Source organism: Ammospiza caudacuta, chromosome Z (assembly GCF_027887145.1).
Source record: "Ammospiza caudacuta isolate bAmmCau1 chromosome Z, bAmmCau1.pri, whole genome shotgun sequence".
NCBI classification, from domain to species: Eukaryota; Metazoa; Chordata; class Aves; order Passeriformes; family Passerellidae; genus Ammospiza; species Ammospiza caudacuta.
Genome location: NC_080632.1, coordinates 43,581,373 through 43,600,450, shown reverse-complemented (window position 1 = coordinate 43,600,450; position 19,078 = coordinate 43,581,373). Strand labels below are relative to the sequence as shown.

The following is a 19,078-nucleotide window of genomic DNA, read 5'->3' as shown; positions in this document are numbered from 1 at the left end:
GCAGAATCCCCTCCCTGCCCTGCTGCCCACCCTGCTCTGGATGCAGCCCAGGACACGTGTGGCTCTCTGGGCTGGCAGTGCCCATGGCTGGGGCATGTCCAGCCTCTCAGCCACCAGCACCCCAATTCCTTCTGGGCAGGGCTGCTGGGATCTGTTCATGCCCAGCCTGTGCTGGTACCAGGGCTGCTCTGACCCACGGGCAGCACCTTGCACAATTGCCTTGTTAAACCTCTTAAGGTTCACATGGGCCCCTCTCCAAGTCTGTCCAGGTCCCTCTAGACGGCATCCCACCTTTCATGTGTGTCAGCTGCATCACTTGACTGGGTGCCATCTGCAAACCTGCTAAGGATCCCACTGTCCATGTGACTGATGAAGATACTGAATGGTACTGGTTCCAATATGAATTCCTTCCTAAGGGACATTGCTGACATATCTCTGATCTCCAACTGGACATTGAGCCCTTGACCATTACCCTCTGGATGCAAACAACCAACCAAATTCTCATCCCCTTAAGAGTCCAACCATCAAATCCATCTCTCTCTACTTTAGATCCAATTAATCACTATTTTAATCTAACATTTTCCTATGCTTCTGCTAGCCATACATCAAACTTCAGAGCACTGAAATGGATACATACTATAGACATGAATACTGTCAGTAAGAACTAAGAGTGTTTTATGTCAACGTTTGTGGTTTGCAAGCCATAGAAAAAAAATTATGCTGCAAAGAGAAATGTGCTCCCTCAACTCTAAGCAGTACTAGTTCACAGAATAAGGATGCTCCAAGATAAACATCCCCTGCATCTCCACTCCGAAAATTAATTCTGTGTGAAATCTAAGTGCTATTGCCTGATTAAGCCACACAATTAAAAGTACACTGATTTCCTAAAAGACAGAAGAGGTTCTAGGTCTATTAACACAAACAAAATAAAAAATAAAAATATTTAAGTAAGCAAACTAAAGTTTGAAGTTTGTTCCTGTTATTACCTGTTATCATTCTAACTATTCAAAACCAGTAACAGTAGTAGTCAGGAACATACATTGTTCACATCCCAATTTAAGGGCGGACCTAACAGCACCCCATGCTTTTCAGTCACAATTGTTAAGATTTTAGGTAGAACTTGCAAAATTTTTCTAGCTATTTCTACCACTCGTATCTGCCTTTCAATGTCTTACATGAGCAAATTAATTCTGCAAGAAATTCCTATTACATACCAAATTCCAGGCCTATAGGAGAATTCAAGCCATAGAACAGGCTAAGAACAAGGTTCTACCCTAATGTCATACTACATGTACTCAACAGCCTTTGGCACACCTCTTTCCATTGTATTCACACTGATCCAGCCCTGCTTGAAGTTAAAATAAACCATTACCCTAGCATTCAAACAATAGACTCAAATTCCATCTACTGCACATTGGAAGTGGCAGAATTACACAAAATTGAGTTTTGATATTGAGCTTGATATTTTCTCATTGGTACTTTACTCATTATATTAATTTAATTCAAATTAATTCCCCTTTAGAAGTATTACCTATTTTCTAGAAAAATTGTAACTCAAAAATACATATGCATCATTAAAAAAAGTAAACTAAAAAGCATGCACTTCTTGAATCATTCTGCTAGTGCTGTGAATTCATCAAAATCTTAAATGGAGATGAAGCGGGGAGAGAAAAAACAATGTAGCCAAGTGTTATCAAATGTATATGCTGTTTTCTTTGTATTTTCAAGGATGCGAGATCGGATATTAACCTTAAATAAAGACAGCGACACATTAAAATTACACAAACAATTATTTTCTGGTAAATAAAAACTGAAAATTGTTGACTGCTGACAGTACTGGACACACAACTGTAGTGGGCTGGTGCTGGCCACACACCAGGCAGCCACCAAAGCCCCTCACTCAATCCTCTGCAGCTGGACCAGGCAGAGAAAATATAACAAACAATTCATGCGTTGAGATAAGGAGTGGGAGAGATCACTCATCAAATACCATGACAGGCAAAACAGACTCAACTAAGACATATTAATTATATTTATTACTGAACAAAATTAGAGCAGGACAATGAGAAGTAAAATAAACCCTTAAAAACACCTTCCCCTCATGCCCTCCCTCCTTCCCAGCTCTGCCTTCTCCCGCAGTGGCACAGGGAGACAGGGAATGGGGCTATGGTCAGTCCGTGACCCGTGGCTTCTCCCACTGCTCATGGAGAGGAGTCCTTGCCCTGCTGCACTGTGGGCTCCCCTCCCATGCAGACAGATCTCCATGAACCTCTGCAGAGTGAGCCCATCCCACAGGCCACAGTCCTCCCCAAACTGCTGCAGCGTGGTCGCTCTCCCACGGGTGCATCCTCCAAGGGCAGGCTGCTCCAGCCTGGGAGCAGGGCCCCTCTCTCCATGGGTGTCCCACGGGGTCACAGCCTCCTCCAGGCATCCACCTGCTCCAGCACGGGCTCCTCCATGGGCTGCAGATGGATCTCTGCATTCCCCATGGATCTCCATGGGCTGCAGGGGCACGGCTGTCTCACCATGGGCTGCAGATGGATCTCTGCATTCCCCATGGATCTCCATGGGCTGCAGGGGCAGGGCTGTCTCACCAGGGGCTGCAGGGGAATCTCAGCATTGGGAACATCTCCAGCCCCTCCTTCTTCACTGACCTCGGTGTCCACAGGGTTGTTCTTCTCACATCTTCTCACTCTGCTCTTCTCTGGCCACAGTTACAACTGCACAATAACTTTGTTATCCCCGTTTCTAGTGGGCCCAACTTTGGCCAGCAGCATGTCCATCTTTGGAGCAACCAGGGTTTGGTTCTGCCAAACATGAGGGAAGCTTCTGGCAGCTTCTCACAGAAACCACCCATGCAGCCCTGCTGCTACCAAAAATGAGGCCATGTAAATCCCCATGTAAATACAGGGAGTTATGTAACTCTGAAATAAAACTTTAAAACTAAATTGTCTGAAAAATATTGCATGGACAATCTTGAAAATGTCCTCTTTCTCATCTTCAGTAATCAAGCCTACTCAGCAACACAGTTTAAAAGACAGAACTTCAACTTATTTTGAAAGTCACTATTATAAGAAATTACCAGGAGAACAAGTCATGTCTTTCAAGTTAATTGTGACAATTTGTTGAGATGGGTGTCAGTAATTCCTATTTGTTTCAATGATCTCCGTGACTCCATTACTTTTGCTCTCTTCTAGACACGTATCTCTTTTCTTAGTAAAAGTAGCAAATAGTGTATCCATCATTCCCAAAACTTCTAGTAGCTCTTCTTGATAGTCAATTTCTTTTCCAATAGCTTGCTGCAGTTTCAAGAACTGTTTATCAACTATTGCTGACTGCCCAACCACAGGTTGATAAATGTCTATAAAGAAAAATATCAGTTAAGAATCTATAGTTGTATAAAAAGGTAAAAATTATATTAGCTAGTTAGAGATACATTTAAGGACTCTAGCAGAAGTCCAACATTCGGAAAAAATAAGACAACTTTAATGTTGTCTGTTCTGAAAGCATAAGCTTTATGTACTTACAGCAGCAGTATGCCAAACTCACAGAAACAGAAGTTTTTATAACCTCAAATACTATTTTTAACATCACTAAATAAGAGGAAGCTATTTGTACTATGTAAACACAGAAACATGAAGTATCAAAGGTACTTAGAGACCACAAGGAGCTTCCTGCAGCCTGTGCAAATCAAATCCTGACTATGGTCAAAGTTATCTGGAAATATCTCTTTTTTGGATCATTCTCTTGACACTAAGCCCACAGATATAAACAGAATCATTAAGGTTTGGTTTCTTAAAAATGTAGCACTTTCAATCTTATTTGCAAGCTAGCTATATGGCTTTGAGAATCTTTTTTGTATTGTCTTACCAGTGATCATATCGGCAACAATAACCAGCACAGGAGTAAATCTAGGCTCAATCACACGCCTGCAAAATTAGAAGACATTCCTATTTTACTGGTTTTGTCAACTGTACTCCACCACCAACAAGCAGCTTTCTCACACAGGCATACAGACAAATTTTTCTTGATGAAGAGACATCACAGAACAGCAGTCAGAGAGAGATGCAAGTCAAAAAACCCCACCTATGTGGTATTTACCCTCTTCCTTTCAGGAAGACAGACGGCAGGAAGAGTGTCAAAAAGCCTTGAGTACATAAAAACACAAATTTCATCAAGGAGACAGAAAATAACAGACTAAGGGTAGAGTGTTTAGCAAGGAAGTAGAATAGCTCATCAGCAAAACCATTCTGTGCTAACAGGTGAACTGTTTCAAACCTATCCCAAAGCCTTGGTATCAGAATAGAAAAGGCATATGAGATTTCAGGAGTACCAGTGTTCTACCAGTGATCTGCCGAAACTGTGGTGAGTAATTAGGGAACAGAAGCGTCAAAATAGTCAGAGGGAGTTCATGTTAAAATAATACCTTGCCACAAAGGTAAGCAGGAGATTAACTTGCTTCTCATCTCGGCCTGCAAGTGCACTTCTCAGTGTTCCTCTGCGATGCAGCTCCTGCATGACTGCAACCGTGACTTCAGGGGTATGAAGCATGATGGGTGGCTGGACACATAAAAGAAGAGAGAGTTTAGTAGCAAAGCAACATCTTTACACACAACACTGGTGTCAGCAAAACCAAAACAGAACCCAGCTTAAGACTGCTTTCTAGTTATACACAAAAACAAAATTAGTGTGACATACAGGGAAAATTAACATCAGGTGACGCATAAACTCCGACAAAGAAGAAAAACCAATGCCTCACCTCGAGTACTGCATCAAGAGCCTTGGAAGACTGAAAGCTCCTCAGCAGCTTATCATATTTTCTCAAAACACGTTTTACAGGTTTACTGACACAGAAATCTTCCTAGAATTCAAAAAAATAGTTCACAGTAAGACAAATACACACACACTCACATAATGGATTAGACACATTTATCATGAATAATTTTATATATCATATAAAATTATATAATATATAAATTTAATATAAATAAATTTATATGTTATATTTATATATTATTTTATATAATATTTATATATTATACCCTTCCCCTTCTCCAATTTAGCACATTCAAATAAACCAATTTTTCAGAAATGTTTCAGCACACATTTTCTTACCACATACCTGTTTTGGCATGTAACTTCTTCCTTTCACATAGGTTCTATATGCTGGCTGTCTCTTCTTTTGAGAGTTTTCATTCTTTTCTTCTGGTTTTCTGTGTTTAACATTTAGCACCCCATTGGTCATGCCTACAACTATGGTTTCATCTTCAGGCTAGCACAAAGAAATTCACAGAGTTAGGACCCAGTGCTTATCTGTGCTCTACCATGCATGTATGTGCTCTAGCTACACAGTTTTATAGTTTTATGTTTCATTACAAGGTTCAAATCACAGTATCATAGATGACTTAATGTGGAATGCACCTTTTTGAGGTTCCATGATTGAATACTTTGTTCAAGGCAGGGACAGCTTCCAGGCAATGCTCATAAGCAACATTACAGACTGACTAGTGAATCAATCTCAATTATGCATTAATGCCCTTCTGTAACTATAAGGTTTTGTTTTTTCCAACAGCATACAACTACCTTTGGCTATTAGGTACCATACAGCAGGCATGAACAGAACCTATGAGAAAGCAAAGCTACCACGGAACAGGATTTTGAGAAATAACTGAAAGTTGTTCAAAACACCAGTCACTGGTTTACATAATTTCACTTATATAATGAAGCAGGTGTAAATTTCACCCAGAAAAATTGTGGATGCCCCATCCCTTGAAGTGTTCAAGGCCAGACAGGATGGCGCTTTGTGCAACCTGGTCTAGCAGTGTCAGGGCAGGGGGCTGAAATTACATGACCTTTAATATCCCCTCCAACCCAAGCCATTCTACAATTAGATGATATAATAAAAGCCTACAGAATTATGACAGGAACAGATGGAGATCAGCTGATGAATGGCTCATTTAAGGGCATCAACTGAAGGTTATGAAGATTCAAGTGGAACAATAGGGAGCAATTCTTCACACAAGTATCAGAAATGTGGAACTCCTTATCAAGGAATCCAGGCAAGGTTTCAAGTTTAATCAAGCTCAAGGAGAGACTGAACAGGCTTATGCAATAGTAATTAACTGAATTACAACGAAACTACACTTTGATGAGTTAATTTCTCATCTGAAAATGGAATTTGAGAGAATATCAACACACTTGCTCTGCGTTTAGTTTTCTATATGCATTTCCTTATGCAGCATGTGGATTCAGACCCACCTTTGATTTGACTCAGTAAAGGCATTATAATGTTCTTGTATGACCATTTAAAATTCAAATTTAGTCAACAGAAAAATTCCAGTTTAGTCAACAGAAAACAAGATCATACTTCAAAAGATGTATTATACACACTCTAGAGATGTTAAACTACAGGTATTGCATATTTTCCAGTTGCCATAGGGTCTTAAAAGGCTATGGATTCTTCACTTCAAAAGAAAAAAAAATCCAAATTTATTATACCTCAGCTCCCTTGGTAATACAGTAGGAAATGAAGACACTACCCACACATACCTTCCACATTCCAGCAGAGAAGGACAATTAGCAAAGGTAGTAAAGATCCCTCACAGGCCCATTCACATGTCCTTCAAAGGCTACATAAGGGGGTACGACATGACAACAGTATTGCTTAAAAACTGGTGCCAGCCTCCAAATTTCAGGCCAGCAGATAACTTATCCCCTGGAAATCAAGAGCTTCTGAGAAGTAAGAGTCTCTGCTGTCTGCTTCCAAGAGACACCTTGACAAACAAATTTTTTTATGCTCACAACCATTTTCTTTCTTCCTCAGACCAACCTGACACCAACTTTTAAAGCAAGTTTACATCCTATTCTGAATTTCTCAACAAATTAACTACTTTTTTTTTATTGCTGCCATGCGAAAGGACTCACAGCATTCCTGAAAGGCAAAAGGTAAGTATAATCATCTTGAAGTTGAAGGACCACCTTTCTAAAGTGAATGCTTTCCCTATGATGTACATTGTCATTCATAAACACAAGACATTGCACTGATCTAGTCAGGTAACATGGTATCTGAATCTATTATGCTTAAAAACTGTTAGTTTGTTACTCAGGAGAAACATATTCAACCCTAGTTTGCACATACACCATTCTTCTGAAACACCCAACAGCCAGGAAAGCAACAATTATTTATTTTAGTGACTTAAAAGGTATCAGGAATTCACTTCTAGTCTAGGAAGTCTTCTAATGCGCTTACCGACAACGCAAGACTGAGGATGGATGTTGCATAGTTGAAGCTGTGGACCACTTTGTAGGATGTAGTACTGTAAATCTTCACATGCCTACACACAAGAGCAAAGATAAAAAAGCTGTTAGTAGAGATTTACTGTTGTCACTTTACAGGAACTTCATCACTCTCATCTTCTACAGGTCATTCAAGGAAACTGAGAGTTAATACAATGCTTTCCTCAGACTACCACTGAGCGTCTTAGGTATTACTCCTGCCACAGTAATGTTCTGTTAAAAGGTATCCACAAGTCAAGTCAGGAGTGCACTTACCTCACAAAAGGTGAAAATGGGGCAAGAATAGAAGAAGAAATTGAAGGCAGGCATAGTGATTATTTGAATTCAGAAATGTGTATTAGGAAAACACTGAGACAGCATCTCTTCAAATTTGTTCTTAAATTTTAAATACAAGATCTACTAGCAATATCTAAGAGTAAATCTGTAGATACTCTTGCATCCAGCTGCCCATTAAGGATTTGGTTGGAAGCACGAAATATTTAACAAACTTGAAAACAAAGTATTATCTTCCAAGGACAAAAGCTAGTGTTATGTAATTGTAAAGCCTGAGGTAGCCTAGGCAATACAGGAGGAAGGAGGAAAACAGATCCAGTGTCATTTCACATCACTTTGTATTTCTAATGTCTAATGTCTCAGACACAAGACACCAACTATCAGTACTCATCAACTGAAACCGAATGAAAAAAGCAAAGAGGTCACGTTCACAAGCACTCTTGGGTACAAGAAGCAAAAGCAGCAAGACACAAAACCCAGGCTTTTAAAAGGCGAATACTGGCACATTTTTAGATATTTAAACTGTATTAAAGTTAAAAACAGTTAAATTCCTGTCCTGGGTTGACTATATGATGCTTTTATCCCCAATCGTCTCATTCTGATTATGTTAAATAATAATAAGTTTTGTACCTTTAAGAGTGTTCCAGAGAGTGAAGGGGGGGAGAGAAGAAGCGCACAGTTTGTTTTCAGACACTGCACTCACTCCTCCACATTCCTGCTCCTGGACTGTGTTGTCTGTGGACAGACAGCGGGGCAGAGAGCTCTTCTTTTGCTTTTTAGTTAGTTCTAGCCAGCTGAGGCAGAGAAATTCCCTGGACCGTTTTTTTTCCTTTTTCTTTGGACCTCTTGAAACTGCTCTGGACTGAACACCCAGGGGAGCACCGGCAGCTGCAGCTGTGGCCCACCGGGCCGGGCCTGGCCTGCAACAATTCCAGCACCGGACGGACTGATCAGAGACTGAGTGAGCTGAGCTTCAACCCGGGGTTTTCTCAGTTTGTCATCTCTTTTAGAGTGGCAAGGGGTCTCATTGCTTTGATATTGTTTTGGTCTTATTGTTTAATAAACAGGTTTTTTCCACCTTTCTCCAAGGAGGTATTTTTTCCTCCCGGACCAGTTGGGGGGAGGGGCCGATTGGATCTGCTTTTCCCACCGGAGCTCCTTTGGGGGATTCTTCCTCAAATTTGCTCTAAACCTGGACAAATACATGAATTGGCGCCCAACGCGCTGCTGGAAAAGGTGGAAAAAAGCCCTATTAATTGTGTGTTTGTTGTTGTTAAAGCAGTTAGTAGCCATGCTGCTTGGACCCCTGATGTCTCTGGTTGTGAAAGCCTCCGTGTGGCTCTGGGCTCTAGACCTTTTTGAGGTTTCAATACCTTTCTGGTCATTAGGATTATTGTCCTTAACAAGTAATTTTTACAGTAGAGGGGTACGGATTGGAATAGCTGTTGTGCTGGCCTTGGTGATAATGATTTATAAAGCGTTCACAAAGATACTGGCCTCTGTTTACGACATGTACGGTTTATGGTTTCTTCATCCTACCCTGCATCCCAATTCCAGTGGTACGTTTTGGGAATTTATTAGTAACTACACTCAGTCTGTTAGAAGAGGAGCCAAGAATGAGACTTTCCAGGCTTCCCTTTCCCTCTTCTCCTTTGGATCGGTTATGTCACTTTTTGAGAATGTTCAGTTTCCCCTGAATGTTAAAGAGACCATCTTTCTGGTATTTCATCTGGTAAGCTTCCTCTATATGGTCTGCAGCTTCTCTAGAATGAGAGCTGAGATATCCAGAGGAGCTGGTGAGACCCCTGACCCAGAAGCAGATGCAGGCGTGAAAAATCCTGAGTGGGGTGGAGAATGGGAAAATATAGGCCAAACCCTGAAGGAATTTTCTGATCCTGTAGACTGGGATTTTCCATGGAACAAATTCAGAACGCAGCAGAGGTGTGGAAATACCTAAAAGAGAAGTGCCATGACGATTCTAAGGAGAAAAGGCTAATTGCAATAAGCTGGGCCCTGGCCTATGCTTATCGCACTGTGTTAGATAGTGTAGGGCAGCAGACAGAGGCAGGGGGGCAGGGAGATAAATCAGCTATCCCAGTCACTCAAGCTGTAGCCAACAGCCCAGGCTTGAAGCCAGCAGCCAGACCAGATAGTGAGCCTAAGCCAGCATCTAAACCAATGGCTGTTGCTACCAGTACTAGAAGTGGGAAACGCACGGAAAAAACTGATCGACCAGTGGATGATGATGATGATGGTGATACAGGAGAAGGAACCTCAGTGCCTCCTGACATAAAATCAGGAGTCAAAGCAGCAGGTGCAAGACCAGACGCAAATATTGAGTCTTATTCTCTGAAGGACCTTCGTGGCCTAAGGAAGGATTACACCCGACAACCTGATAAATCCATCATTAGTTTGCTGGTCCGTCTCTGGGATGCTGCAGCCGAGGCTACAATTCTGGATGGCACTGAAGCCAGGCATTTGGGATCTCTGTTACAGGATCCTGTCACAGACCAAGGAATGATGAGGGGGGCTAACTCTCACAGCCTCTGGGAACGGGTCCTAAGAAGTGTAGCAGAAAGATACCTGTGTGCAGACAATCTCTATATGCAGCAAACTCAGTGGAAAACCATAGAACAAGGGATTCAACGCTTGAGGGAAATGGCAATAGCTGAGATTGTCTTCTCAGATGATGGAAACACTGTAAATCCAGACTTGGTACCATGCACATCTGTGATGTGGAGAAAACTTGTACGACTTGGGCCACAAGAATACGCTTCTGCTTTAGCAATGATGAAGCAGGATGATGGTGAGGAGACTGTGCTGGATATGGCAAAGAAGCTCCGAGCATATGCAGACACTGTGAATGGCCCAACACATGCCAGAATTGCAGCGGTGGAAACACATCTTCAAAAATTAGAGGACAAGATAGAGGAGGGTCACAAGAAACTGAGGGAGGAGATTAAAGAGGGCTTTCTCCAAATCTCGGCAGTACAGATCAGAGGTTCTGGTACCCACCACAGACGTTCCCCAGATAGCGAGAGAAGGTACATCCCATGAGCTGAGCTGTGGTTCTACCTGCGTGATTGTGGAGAAGACATGGGGAGATGGCATAGAAAACCTACCGCTGCTCTGGCACAGCGTGTGAGACAACTGAAGATTCAGAGAGGAAGCTCCAAAAGGGAAGCAGCTCCAGTGGCCAGTAACCGAACTGTCACATATGATGATAATGACAATATTTTTGATCCCCTTGAAGGAACCTCCAAGACATATGCCCAGGGAAAGAAGGATAAACAGGCTTAGAGGGGCCCTGCCTCTAGGCAGGTAGAGGCTGGGGAAAACCGTGTTTTTTGGACTGTGTGGATTCATTGGCCTGGCACATCTGAACCACAAGAATACAAAGCTTTGGTTGACACTGGTGCACAATGCACATTAATCCCATCGAGACATGTGGGGACAGAGTCTGTTTCTATTGCTGGTGTGACAGGGCCATCACAGGATTTTACTTTGGTGGAAGCTGAAGTGAGTCTGACTGGAAATGAGTGGAAGAAACACTCTATTGTGACTGGCCCAGAGGCCCCATGTATTTTGGGCATAGGCTACCTTCGAAGTGGGTATTTCAAAGACCCAAAGGGACTCAGATGGGCATTTGGAATAGCTGCTGTAGAGACAGAGTCAAGCAGTTTAACAGCTTGCCTGGAGTGTCAGAAAGCCCATCTGCAGTAGGTCTCCTGAAGGTGGAAGAGCAATGAGTGCCAATTGCCACCTCAACAGTGCACCGCCGACAGTACCGAACTAATCGAGATGCTGTGATCCCCATCCACAAAATGATCTGTGAGCTGGAGAGCCAGGGGATGGTCAGCAAGACCCACTCACCCTTCAACAGTCCTATTTGGCCTGTGGGAAAATCTGAAGGAGAATGGAGATTGACAGTGGACTATCGTGCCTTGAATGAAGTGACCCCACCCCTGAGCGCTGCTGTGCCGGACATGCTGGAACTCCAGTACGATCTGGAGTCCAAGGCAGCAAAGTGGTATGCCACTATAGACATTGCCAATGCATTTTTCTTCATTCCTCTGGCAGCAGAATGCAGGCCTCAGTTTGCTTTCACCTGGAGAGGCGTGCAGTACACCTGGAAGCGACTGCCCCAGGGGTGGAAGCACAACCCCACCATCCGCCATGGACTGATCCAGGCTGCACTGGGAAAGGGTGAGGCTCCAGAACACCTGCAATATATTGATGACATCATTGTGTGGGGGAAGACAGCAGCAGAGGTGTTCGAGAAAGGGGAGAAAATTATCCAGATTCTCCTAAAAGCTGGCTTCACCATCAAGAAGAATGAAGTCAAGGGACCTGCTCAAGAGATCCAGTTTCTAGGAGTGAAGTGGCAAGACGGACGGCATCAGATCCCCACCAATGTCATCAACAAGATCATTGCAATGTCTCCACCCACCAATAAGAAGGAGACACAAGCTTTCCTAGGCGCCATAGGTTTTTGGAGGATGCATATTCCCAAATACAGTCAGATCATAAGCCCTCTCTACCTGGTCACCCGTAAGAAGAACACTTTCCACTGGGGCCCAGAGCAGCAACAAACCTTTGCACAGACCAAGCAGGAGATTGCTCATGCAGTAGCCCTTGGCCCAGTCAGGACAGGACCAGAGGTGAAGAATGTGCTCTACTCTGCAGCCGGGAACCATGGCTTGTCCTGGAGCCTTTGGCAGAAGGTGCCTGGGGAGACTCGAGGCCGACCACTAGGATTTTGGAGTCGTAGCTACAGAGGGTCTGAAGCCAACTATACTCCAACAGAGAAAGAAATCCTGGCTGCCAATGAAGGAGTCCAGGCAGCCTCAGAGGTAACAGGCACTGAAGCACAACTCCTCCTGGCACCCCGACTACCAGTGCTGGGGTGGATGTTCAAAGCAAAGGTTCCTTCCACTCACCATGCCACCAGTGCTACATGGAGCAAGTGGATTGCTCTCATCACTCAGTGCGCCCGTATTGGAAAACTGAATCGCCCTGGGATTCTGGAAATAATTACAAACTGGCCGGAAGGTGAAAACTTTGGTCTCTCTGATGAAGGGGAACAAGAAGTGACACGGGCTGAAGAAGCTCCACCATACAACCAACTGCCAGCAGAAGATACACAATACGCTCTCTTTACTGATGGTTCGTGCCGCATTGTGGGAATGCACCAGAAGTGGAAAGCAGCCGTACGGAGCCCCACACGACAGGTGGCAGAGGCCACTGAAGGAGAAGGTGGATCAAGCCAACTTGCTGAACTCAAAGCTGTTCAACTGGCCCTGGCCATTGCTGAGAGAGAGAAGTAGCCAAAGCTCTACCTTAATACTGATTCATGGATGGTAGCCAATGCTCTGTGGGGATGGCTGGAAAGGTGGAAAGAGGCTAACTGGCAGCATAGAGGAAAACCAATTTGGGCTGCTGAAGAGTGGAAAGACATTGCTACCAGGGTAGGGAAACTGCCTGTGAAGGTCCGCCATGTAGATGCCCATGTACCCAAGAGTAGAGCTAATGAGAAGCACCAAAACAGTGAGCAAGTAGATCAGGCTGCAAAGATAGGGGTGTCCAAAATAGACCTAGATTGGGAACATAAGGGAGAGTTATTCTTAGCACGATGGGCCCATGATGCCTCAGGCCATCAGGGCAGGGATACCACCTATAAGTGAGCATGAGACCAAGGGGTGGATCTAACCATGGACAGTATCTCTCAGGTTATCCATGACTGTGAGACGTGTGCTGCCATCAAGCAGGCCAAGCGAGTGAAGCCCCTCTGGTATGGTGGGCGGTGGTCCAAGTACAAGTATGGGGAGGCCTGGCAGATTGACTACATCACACTGCCCCAGACACGCCAGGGCAAGTGCTACGTGCTGACCATGGTGGAAGCCACCACTGGATGGCTGGAAACCTACCCTGTGTCTCATGCTACAGCCTGGAACACCATCCTGGGCCTTGAAAAGCAAGTTCTGTGGAGACATGGCATCCCTGAGAGGATTGAGTCAGACAATGGGACTCATTTCAAGAACCACCTTATCAACACCTGGGCTAGGGAACATGGCATTGAGTGGGTGTACCATACCCCCTACCATGCACCAGCTGCAGGAAAAGTGGAGACATACAACAGACTGTTAAAAAGCACATTGAAAGCATTAGGTGGGGGGATCTTTCAAGAACTGGGAGCAGCATCTGGCAAAAGCCACCTGGTTAGTTAACACCCGAGGCTCTACTTAGCAAGTGGGCCCTGCCCAATCTGAGCCTTTGCAGAGAGTAGATGGAGACAAAGTCCCAGTGGTACATGTCAGAGGTTTATTAGGGAAGACAGTTTGGATTAATCCTGCCTCGAATACAGACAAACCCATTCGTGGGGTTGTTTTTGCTCAGGGACCAGGTTGCACATGGTGGATAATGCAAAAAGATGGAAGAACATGATGTGTACCTCAGGGAGATCTGATTGTTGGATAAAACCTGTATAAATATCACTGTTTCCTGAACATTATTACCATTGTCTGTGTATAGTTGTATAACGGATGTATCATGTATGTACTTGTAGAGTTAGAATTTATATTAGTGTTAGTAGTAAGCAGACGATATGGGGATAAGGGGTGGAATGTCCTGGGTTGACTATATGATGCTTTTATCCCCAGTCATCTCATTCTGATTATGTTAAATATTAATAAGTTTTGTACCTTTAAGAGTGTTCCAGAGAGTGAAGGGGGGGAGAGAAGAAGCGCACAGTTTGTTTTCAGACACTGCACTCATTCCTGCTCCTAGACTGTGTTGTCTGTGGACAGACAGCGGGGCAGAGAGCTCTTCTTTTGCTTTTTAGTTAGTTCTAGCCAGCTGAGGCAGAGAAATTCCCTGGACCGTTTTTTTTCCTTTTTCTTTGGACCTCTTGAAACTGCTCTGGACTGAACACCCAGGAGAGCACCGGCAGCTGCACCTGAGGCCCACCGGGCCGGGCCTGGCCTGCAACAATTCCAGCACCGGACGGACTGATCAGAGACTGAGTGAGCTGAGCTTCAACCCGGGGTTTTCTCAGTTTGTCATCTCTTTTAGAGTGGCAAGGGGTCTCATTGCTTTGATATTGTTTTGGTCTTATTGTTTAATAAACAGGTTTTTTCCACCTTTCTCCAAGGAGGTATTTTTTCCTCCCGGACCAGTTGGGGGGAGGGGCCGATTGGATCTGCTTTTCCCACCGGAGCTCCTTTGGGGGATTCTTCCCCAAATTTGTTCTAAACCTGGACAATTCCAAAGACTGGAAAGATCAGTTTATTTAAAAAACTGAACCCTTATTCAGAAGTTCTCCAGGCACACACAATCCTTATTGATATTCAGATTAGTAAGAGGAAAAGGTTAAATTGTATCATAGAATCATAGTACAGTTTGAATCACAGAATCATAGTACACTTTTCCGCAAACAGGTTAACAGTGATGTGAAATAATACCTTTCAAAGAAAAAAGGTCCTAAAGAATGGAACCATAAGGAAGCCACAAAATATACCAACCTGTCGAGAGATCCTGACAATAACCTTTGTCCAGAGCTGTTCAGGCACAAACAAGTCACAGTTTTATGGTGATTTTTAAGTGAAACTAGTAACTGTCCACCTTTTAGTACATCCCAAACTTTGACATATCGACCTCCTGTGAAGAGGAAGCACACAAAACATACACATGTACATATTTATGCTTCTCTGAAGAAGTTTTCACAGAGTGATGCAATATTTCCTTCGCAAGTACCTTTACCTCCTAACAGTTTTCTGTACCTACTCACCATCCTCTTCCATTCTATCTTCTGGCACAAGCCTGCTCTTTTTTTAGGCCATTCTGAATGGACCTAAATGATTCAACCATTCTCCAATCATACTCATTACCAAAAAAAAAAAAATCTTTAAACTATAGGGTTATGGTACCTCTGATGGAATAGCAACAAGAGACTAAAAAAGCTTGTCAACATGATGAGAAAGACAGTCCTATCCTTTCAAAAGCTAAGTATGTTAATTCCTTCACTTTAGAAGTGGGCCAATTAGTCTGCATTTTGTTATTACAAATTATATTGGGGGCAGGGGGGTAGTGGAAACAAGAATATTAAACCAAAGACAAAAAGGAAAGATCCTTACTTGCACCCGGCACCTAAACGCAGATTCTGACAGAAGATATTTGAGAAATCAAATTATTACATCACTTACCACTTCATTATCAAACTAAAACAGCACACAAAAAGCTGAAGTATTCCTCAAATGAGGACCACAGAAAATATATTTTATTTAATTCTATAAATTCTAATTCATAGAATCACCTGCAGATACCAGAAGTCCACCAGATGGAAAGAGAAGCACGCTCTCCACAGGATGGCCGTGCTCTATCGTCATGACACTACTCTTTGTTCGTGCATCAAACAGTTTCACAGTGTGATCATAGGAACCTGCAAACATCAGCATAAATCAGTTTCATAATTTCAACTAGTTCAAGAACTAAAACAACTGTGTACTATCATCTAAAGGAGTTCCTGGCTAATAGCAACAGTCTTCAATCATACATGTAAAAACACCTTGTGACTTACCTTGGTTAGTTTACAGCCTTGGGGAAACAAATTTTCTAATTCTAGCCCTAGCTACCTGTCAGTCTGTAAAATTAATTTGTTTTCATTTAATTTCACTTCCATGAACGAAGTGTATTTATAATAATAAATATCAAGCAACCTGATGAAACCTTCTTGTGCCTCATGAAAAAAGGAATACTAGGTTTTTTTCACAGTTTTCCACAGACTAATACAAAGCAATTGTTTGGAAAAACAAAAGCAGCTGGTTCCAAGAAACTCCACATGACTTCACATTTTTGAGTGTGCCAGTTATGAGCTGTACAGACTAGAGTCCTGCTCCAGAAACTTGGTACAACATTTCAGTCACTCCCTGACTAAGGATACATTCACAGTATTTTCTTTCACAAGTTCTATTAACCCTAATAGACTAAACTATGAAGATGTTAAAATTCAGTTCCTGCAGTTTCCCCTAGAACATCAGTGTCAAGCTTAAAAAGCAATCAAAAAAAGGAAACAATAAAGTAGGTATTGCACAGGCAGACTGATCCTTCACGACTAAAATGCAATAAGCATGACCCTACTGTATCAAAAACTTTCAGCATTTTTCTTCAACTCAATCTAAAAGAAGTATAAATAAAAAAACAAAACCAAACCTGTTATGAAGACATCTGCATTCACTTTACTTGCACAGCCACATCTCACGTAGTCAGTATGCTCACTGTAAGAGATGATTTCTGTGGCACTTGGAATATCCCACAATTTTGATGAATAATCATCACCACCAGAAAATATTCGGTATTTATCAGACAGGAATCCCACTAGATGAACTGGTCTAGAAAACAAAGTCCACAACACCCGAAGTTAAAATATATTCATGTTTCAAGAAGAGTTAGTATGCATGAAGAGTTTATTAAAGTACTCCAACCTAGAAGTGCAGTGTTTAATATTAGAACTTGCAAAGCCTCACTTTATAACAGCAAATTTCAAGTATGGCTGCTTTGAACAATCTTCTTGCCTTTTAAAACCACTACTGAAGTCTTTGTGTCTTTGTTATGACTGTAATATCCCAACGGGTCTTGGCAGAACACACACAGGTGTACTCTGTGCAAATGCAGGTGTGCACAGGTATGAAGTCAACCTAGCCATTGGAACACCCAATTTGCAAAGAGACCTCAAACAGAAACACTCTGAAGGTCAGTCTGGGTACTTCCTACTGAAAGGGGGATTCTTCTTGTTCTACATAGATAAACCACAAATCGATTTTTCATAGCACAGAAGTCTGTTGAGGCACTACCACTGTCTCCTCCTCACTGATACATCAGAACTCCTAATTTCTTCCTCACCCCATGCTACCATTATGCACTTCTTTGGTTTTGTTTTTGAAGCTTTTTAAGGAATTCCTGCTTTTACTGGTGTATTTCTTCATTGGTTTTGTTTATTTTAGAACTCTTTTCCTACCAGCATCAAATAAGATGTGCTTATCAATGCAATGTACCCGCAAGAGAGTACCTACACAACATATTAAGAGACACCTATGTGAAAATGTATTTACTCTTCTACATACTTGATTCATATTTAGATTTTTTTAAAATCTCACTCCCATTTTAAAGTTAACATAAATCTACTTTTCAGTAAGATCTCCACGAGACAGTCAAAAGCGACATAAATCAGTTCTACTCAGGTTTTCAGCAACATGTGCAGCAGACATACTACTATAATTTAATGTAAATACTGAATATTGCTGAGGCACTTGAGCGGGTTGCCCAGAGAAGATGGGAATGCCCCTTCCCTGGCAGCGTTCAAGGCTAGGCTGGGTGGGGCTCTGAGCAGCCTGGCCGCTATAGCAGCAGGCGTTCCTGCCGTGCGGCGGGAGGGGTGGAACACGGCGATCTTTAAGAAACCCCCCGGTTGCTTTAGGATGCAAACAAAACAAAACAGCCCTGCCTTACTTGGTATGACCCTCGAACTGCCTGAGCGGGGCTTTGCCGCTGACGTCGAAAAGGGAGATGCTGCCGCCCTCGCTGCCGGCGGCCAGCAGGCGCCCGTCGTCCCGGTAGGTGGCACAGTACGCCGCGTCACGGAAGCGAGAGAACGTCTTGATGGGCTCCTGCGAGTAGCGGCCGTAGATGTGGATCTGCCAGAACAAGAGGGAATTACATCTCCTGGTGTCATGCGAGCTGAAGAACAACAGCATAAAAGCCTCCGAAAGGCCACTTACCCTCGAGGATGCTGTGACAGCGTAGTTATACGGTGGGACTGGGGAGAAGTCAATTTTATTTACTGCACCGAATTCCTTTATCTGAACAGGTGTCTAAAACAGTTGTGATAAAGATCGTTAAATACACATAAGGACACAATCAAGTATGAAAACAGCAAAATAAAAGCTATTTTTCCTACAAAGAATTTAAAACTCCATAAGAATCAAATCGTTTTTGCGGTGCAATGATAATGAGTTTCACTTCTGACAGACCACTCCTATTCTTTTAATTTTTTTCCAATTCACTCAATACAACTTACCCTTTTAATTACGTGCTCTGAACTTAAAAACTAACTTATACGTGTTTAAAAAAAAAAAATCATTGCACCAAAATAGTAAAAGAAGGCATTCTGGGCCAGTAACTGCGACTGCTGGGCTTCCTCCTACCTTGTATCCCCGCCAGTACAGCGTGTCCTGTGTGATCTTCTCCCCGAGCTTGGGGCACGCCTGGACCACCACTGGCTTGTACGCGGCCATGACGCGGGGCCGGGCCGGGCCGGGGCAGGCCGGAGCTCAGCGGGAGAGGCCCGGGAAGCGGCGGAGACCCGGGAAGCGGGAGAGGCCCGGGAAGCGGCGGCGGGCTCGGAGCACACGCGGCACGCCGCGCCGGCCGCGAGGAGAGATGGCGGCAGCACCGGCAGTGCGTCATCAGAGCGCGCCTCTCGTTGGCCAATCGGCAGGGCGGCGAGACCGCACTT

The 19,078-nt window shown here is 43.4% G+C and overlaps 1 protein-coding gene across 2 annotated transcripts; it reads right to left on the bottom strand.

Moving 5' to 3' along the window:
* Positions 1–2,058: 2,058 nt before the first annotated feature.
* UTP15 (UTP15 small subunit processome component) lies at positions 2,059–18,997 on the bottom strand. 2 transcript variants are annotated; one of them, XM_058823891.1, is made up of 12 exons: positions 18,768–18,997; positions 18,342–18,434; positions 18,073–18,257; positions 16,777–16,955; positions 15,881–16,006; positions 15,090–15,225; positions 7,250–7,334; positions 5,123–5,272; positions 4,760–4,861; positions 4,427–4,560; positions 3,871–3,929; positions 2,059–3,361 (listed from the first exon to the last, which is right to left on the bottom strand). In XM_058823891.1, the coding sequence occupies exons 1-12, from the start codon at positions 18,855–18,857 to the stop codon at positions 3,138–3,140; spliced, it is 1,563 nt and encodes a 520-aa protein (XP_058679874.1). In that variant the 5' UTR covers positions 18,858–18,997; the 3' UTR covers positions 2,059–3,137. The 2 variants fall into 2 exon arrangements, with proteins under 2 accessions (XP_058679874.1, XP_058679873.1); XM_058823890.1 differs by having other exon boundaries at positions 18,073–18,434.
* Positions 18,998–19,078: the final 81 nt, after the last annotated feature.